Raw genomic sequence first — 6,000 nt, forward strand, 5'->3', positions numbered from 1 at the left:
ATTCAACATATTAAATTAAAAATGTCCACTTCCGGCGAATGGCTCGTGAGAGTTACGATTTAAGCAATGACATAATCGCTAAATCGTCGTTTGGAGTTTGGACTACATCAATGTCACGTTTATGTTTTTATTTTTCTTCCTTTTTGAGGCTTGACTTCTTCAATTACGTTATTGTAAATACATGGAAAATGTAATTGATACATTCCCATAGGCTATATGACATAACGCGTACATTATTATTATTATTATTATTATTATTATTATTATTATTATCATTGTTATTATTATTGCATTTTGTGCTTATATTATAATAATAATAATTGATAAATGGTTCATATTTAGGTACATCAGAAATGAAAAGTGGTAATTAAGCCCAGGCGGATTTATTTGTGCATAAACATTAAAATGCTTTTACAACTTGAATAGGTATTAATTTTAATGCAATTCGCTAGATATATATAAAAAAAAAAAAAATACTGTAATATGCACGATGTCGTTATGCCCAGCTCGCGCGCTCTTCTCTCTCTCCCTCACTCTCTCTCTCTCCCTAGACGCAGCAGCGGCTTGGCTTGGAGTCAGTACCTCCCCTATGTGCTGCCTTACTCCATCATCACATCCCTGAACGTGAGCGGTGTAGCTGAGGAGCACTTCTTTAAACCCAGACACTTCGTTGGAGTTGCTTCTCTGTGCGTCTGAGAGTCGGAGGGAGGGGAGAAGCATCCCCCAAAATCTCTTTTAACGATGGAGACCCGTCTGGTTGTATTCCCTGGAGCTCACTTTACTCTTTCTACCTGGCTAATTCTTTCCTTCTTGTATGTTTTTCCAAATGTAAAGGCAGAAATAAGTTGCGCGCCATGTATGTCGCCAATGCAAGTGAATTACGCAGGGGATGAGCATCTGCGTGACCCGCCTGATTCTGGGAAATATCCGAGACAGGATCAAAAGAAACCCAAGCTGATCACAGTTCTTTACCCGAATGTTGGAGTACCCACTGGACTAGAGGTGGATGGTTTTCCAGGGATCGCGACGAAACTGGAAAGAAAGGCAGAGAGGATAAACTCCCGTGCGCCTTTGGAGAACTTCACCGAGTCCGCTTTAGATGTAGAATTGTTTTCGGATGAATATGTGAAAAGTGAATCCGAACTGGAATCCGAGGACGCCGCATTGGGGAGAGCCAAAAGAAGCGTGCCCGAGTTTCTGGAGAGCGCGCGGAGCGCTGATCCTCGCTCGGAGGAGCAGAGAAAAACCTCCGGTCTGCGGATGGATGGACAGGGTAAACGCGCCGAAGTTCGCTGGAACAAGGATGATGAGCATGATGGCAGAGTATCGGATTCCAGACCAGACGAACCCAAACTGACCAGCAGCACTTTTGCTCTGGCTGGAGACTCCGCACACAACCACGCAGTCGTGTACTGGACTGGAAAAAACAGCAGTGTAAGTCCGCAACATACTGTACTTCTTTGCAGTAGCTAATATCATATATGCTAATTAGTTATCTAGACCATGCTGCCTTGTTTAGCTTTCAGGTTTCTCGTCAGTTTCAGTTGTTGTCACTGTGAAGACGTGCACATGTTGTTTTAAGTCCATAGGGTTTATAATGAGCATTTCATCCCAACCTGTCTTGGAATGATGGCTCTTTAAACAGCCCTGTTGAAAATGCCATCTTAAACCATTCTAAGCTAGATATCAAGGTGGTTTTACATGGGTTTTAGCACTTTTCAGCTTGGGAAGAATCTCTTAAACCAGTAGCTTAGACCAGCAGAACAGCTTAGTCTTTTGAGCAGAGATGATCTAAATGTTTACAGAAAACACCTGTTCAGAGTGATAACCACATGTTTGTCAAAGAGATCAAGCACAGGACCTCTATAGCAATGAGCTGGAATGTAATTCATAATGTTACTAATTGCCTTAGTTAAATCGACTAGGGGCAAAGTCTGCAAATATTCTTTTAATGCAATATCTTTCCGCACTGTCTTTATATTTTTTTCCGATTGAAATGGTTTGCGTGTAGAGCAGGTTGTTGGCTGGAGCCTCCTGGCTCTGCAGTGCTGTCTGTGTTTTTGGACTGGAGATTTTTTGGATTGGCAAGATAGGAGATTTTATAATACTTATCTCAATAATTCAGGGATCCATCTAGTCGATTTGCACAGGCCAGACCAATATATATATATATATATATATATATATATATATATATATATATATATATATAACCTTAAATATATAAATATATAACCTTGTTCTTACATGCTAAAGTTAAACAGAACTGAGGACTTGGATTTAAGCAAGTCTGCAGAGTATTGCCTGGATGTTTGGATTTTGTTACAGACAGGTGGTGTTTGATGAGATGTGTATGTGTGAGTGAGATATGAGTGAGAGAGAGGAGAAAGAAAGGCAGATTTTCTGTGTGATTTTCAAACAGTTTTTCATTTTTAAGCTATTTTGTGTTGCTGTGCATGTCTATGATTATATTATATTATATTATATTATATTATATTATATTATATTATATTATATTATATTATATTATATTATATTATATTATACTATGTTTCAGATCTTTTAGTCAGAGTGCTGTTAAAATCCAAGGCATCATGTGTAAGCAACTTAAGGTGTAACCTGGTATTAAAACAGTACCATAGTAACGAGTAATCTGTTGTACAATACCAGGTTGAATGTTTAATTCATGAACAATGAACAGTATGATGACCAAATGAAGGCAGATTTTTCCATATGACTTTTGGGTTGGGTGTTATAATTAACATACAAGGTGTTAAAGGAGATGGCCAAGAAGGAATCAGCATGAGGAGGCAGTCTTGAGGAAGGTTTTCTTGACTTAATTTAAATGTGGATATGGATATAATTTTAAATAAGAAGCATAATTAGAACTAAAAAAAATAAATAAAATTACCTTATATTTAAAAATGTGTAATAATTTCATACAGGATAGTGTTTTTAGTAACATATGTATGAAGTCTGCAGCCACTGTTAAAGAATCAGCTTTCGTAATTCACTCTTAGTTAATGTTTCTGACTGTTTGGCTTTGGAAAACTGATCCTAGACCAGGGGTTTTGGCAGATGTGTCCCAGAGCAGTAATCGGAAGATATTTGAGAGATATTTCTGCTACAGATTCTGTGTGTATTTTCGTTTAAGCCGGGCCTCTAAATACGTGAAATAAATTCTCCAGCAGTATGAGGTGAAGTTACATGAATTAAACTCATAGTCCATCAAAACAGATAGTCCAGCATTTTTGGGCCCTGTCTAGACATATTACATCTAGCTTTATTAACTTGTTTAGTAGCTGTCAGTGAAACAGCCACAGCAATTTTAGGCAAGGGTTACTGGCCGCCAGGTCCCGCCCCTCATCCCTGCAGCTGTAAATCTCCTATAATTATCTTCCAGAGTGAGGCAGCCATTTTGAAAGATTTTGTCCTGTTCAGGGACTGCCTACTCAAGCGTGTTTCCCTGCTTGCATGCCTGCAGGAGAGCTTTGTCTTCATTGGCTGGAGGTTTTATGAGAGATGGATGAAGATTGCAAGGACAGAGTTTAAAAAAAAAAAATAAAAAATTCTAGCAATGTTTCCTAACAATGGTGTTACTGTATATATGCAAAACTTTTTGTGCAATATTTGCAGCTGTCTGTTCTCAATCACTGTTGTTATGTAGTATATGCTTTACCATGTTACTCAGGTGGCACTGTGGTACATTTCCAGAAAAAAAAAGTTTGGACATGGCAATTTGCTTGGCATTAAATAAACTTATGATTTATAGGTTAATGCTTAGAAAAAAAAAGGAAAAAAATACATACATAAATAAATACATAAATAAATATGTATTAATTTATTATTATTATTAATTTTATTATTAGTAAATATTTTTATAATCATTTATTTCTTCTTAGTATTTATTCATTTTTAATTGTTACATGTAGGGCAGCACGATTATGACAAAAACATAATTGTCGATTATTCCCTTGAAATTTTAATTGTGATTATTAATTAAGATTATCACAATTTACATTGAATGATGTTTGTACCATTGTTTGATGCAACTGCATGCAGTATTTTTATATGAAAATATACAGGCTGAAAACACTCTAACTGAAAAACTTTTCAATACTATTAAGCCTCAAATGTCAACTATACATCGGATTGGTTTCTTCTTTAAATTATAAAAAAAGAAAAAATATGAATAGTATAGTGTCATACTAAAACTAAAATTAAAACAATGGAAAAACCCTCAAGATAACATGTAGAAAGAAAAAAGCATCTTAAGCACTCAGAATAACATAAGTGGACTTTGAACGATTAATTGCCGCTTTGAACAAATATGTAATTGTAAATGTAATTGTAATCGTGATTAGAAATTCGATTAATTCTGCAGCCCTAGTTTCATTGAACTGTCCCCAGCATAAATGTGAATTCCTTCAATTCTGTTTCAAAAGTATCCCAAGATGCACTTCATGAAGTCGGCTGAGAGAATCCAGAAGCTAAAATATAAAATGTAACAACTTTTGGTTAAACTATTATTATAGTTACTGTAGCGTATGAGGGCTGAACCAGACAAATTAAAGATTCGATCGTGAGCATGGTTGAAACAAGAGAAGCCAAATTCCTCGGAAAGGCAACAGGATGCTGTAAATCAACTCCTAGCACCACAGTCTGATAACCAACCAACTCTTTCAGAGAACAGATTTCAACATTAACAACATTAGAACAATTATTGACAATTTCAATTCGAAGAAGAGATTGTCTAATTTGGGGCAAGTAATCGAAGAGATGGACAGTCTGACCCTCACATGTAAAGTCGTGAGAGTAAACAAGATCGTTGGATTGACTTCCCCCCACGTAGCAGAACCAGACTGAAATTCCTAAGGAGACCTGTTAACCCCTCTGGTCTTCACAGGACATATCCTTACTCCCCAGAATGGCACAGAGAATGCCTTCCAATGCATATATGCACCCAAAATGAACTCAAAAAAGACTTCTAAATGGATATCAGTCCATTGCTCAACTCCATATTATACATGTAACCCCCACATTTGATTATAATGTTTCTAATCACTTATTGTGTATGTCTTTTTATGTCTTTGAATAGCTTAAGGGATCATATTCATGTTTAGTATGTGTGTGTTCGAATCTTCTTGCTTGAAACGTTTCTGACCATCAGTTATTTGTCAAATGTATCATATTCTTGTTATATGAATCATGTCCAAATTATACCCTGCAAGAGCGGGAAAATTCGGACCTCGTGCTTGATAAGATAACATATGATTTATGAATGGGTGGGACAAACAATGCAACACCCCGAGAAAAGACAATATCTAATTGGTCAAGACGTCACTTAAATGACTACTGAACTTCCAGCCAATCAGCAACCTCGGGAAACCCCCTTTTCAGCGACAACAAAGGGAACCCCGTTACACAGGCAACGCAACTAACGTACCTCCAGACTCTGATCTGTACTGGTGTTATCTAATATAATTTTAACCTAATTGATGAACTCAATGCGAGGGTTAATTAAGTGATTGATGGTTGTTCATGTCTATGCAATTTTACATTGCTGTAAACTTGGGATTTCACATTTTCATTCTCTTAAACTCATTCTTCCCTAACGTTCTATCCTTTAAACTGCCGATCTTGTTACTGTGCTAATTAATAGTGTTTTCCCTATACTTTGGATATTAATATCCAGCGCAGATTTGATTGTTAAACGGCTCGTTCAGTGATCGCTGGCCCCCGTTTCAGTGATCAGCCGTGAAACAGTGATTCTGTTCAAATTCCCTTTAAAATCTTAAATGATTCCCTTTGAGCTAAATTGACCTGTTTCCCTTACATTACTATGACTTTTAGTTCTAAAATTTGGGAAGTAGTAATAAAGAATACTGTAAGTTTGTCCAAACTTTTGATAATGTATGTTTCTCACCATTTTGAGAGATATTTTAGCTTCAAAAGAATCTCATCTCCACATACCCCTCGCGATCCAGACGGACGTCCCAG

The 6,000-nt window shown here is 36.7% G+C and overlaps 1 protein-coding gene across 1 annotated transcript in view; it reads left to right on the plus strand.

The window, feature by feature from the left end:
- The window catches only part of sorcs3 (sortilin related VPS10 domain containing receptor 3), a 38,184-nt gene extending 36,047 nt beyond the window's left edge, over positions 1-2,137 (plus strand). The window contains exon 2 of the mRNA XM_042761574.1: positions 552-2,137. Within this exon, the coding sequence (XP_042617508.1) occupies positions 742-1,473 (732 nt within the window). The 5' untranslated portion in view covers positions 552-741 and the 3' untranslated portion in view covers positions 1,474-2,137. The remainder of the gene's footprint in view (positions 1-551) is intronic.
- Positions 2,138-6,000: the final 3,863 nt, after the last annotated feature.

This window comes from Cyprinus carpio, chromosome A1, assembly GCF_018340385.1.
Source record: "Cyprinus carpio isolate SPL01 chromosome A1, ASM1834038v1, whole genome shotgun sequence".
In the NCBI taxonomy this organism is placed as follows: Eukaryota; Metazoa; Chordata; class Actinopteri; order Cypriniformes; family Cyprinidae; genus Cyprinus; species Cyprinus carpio.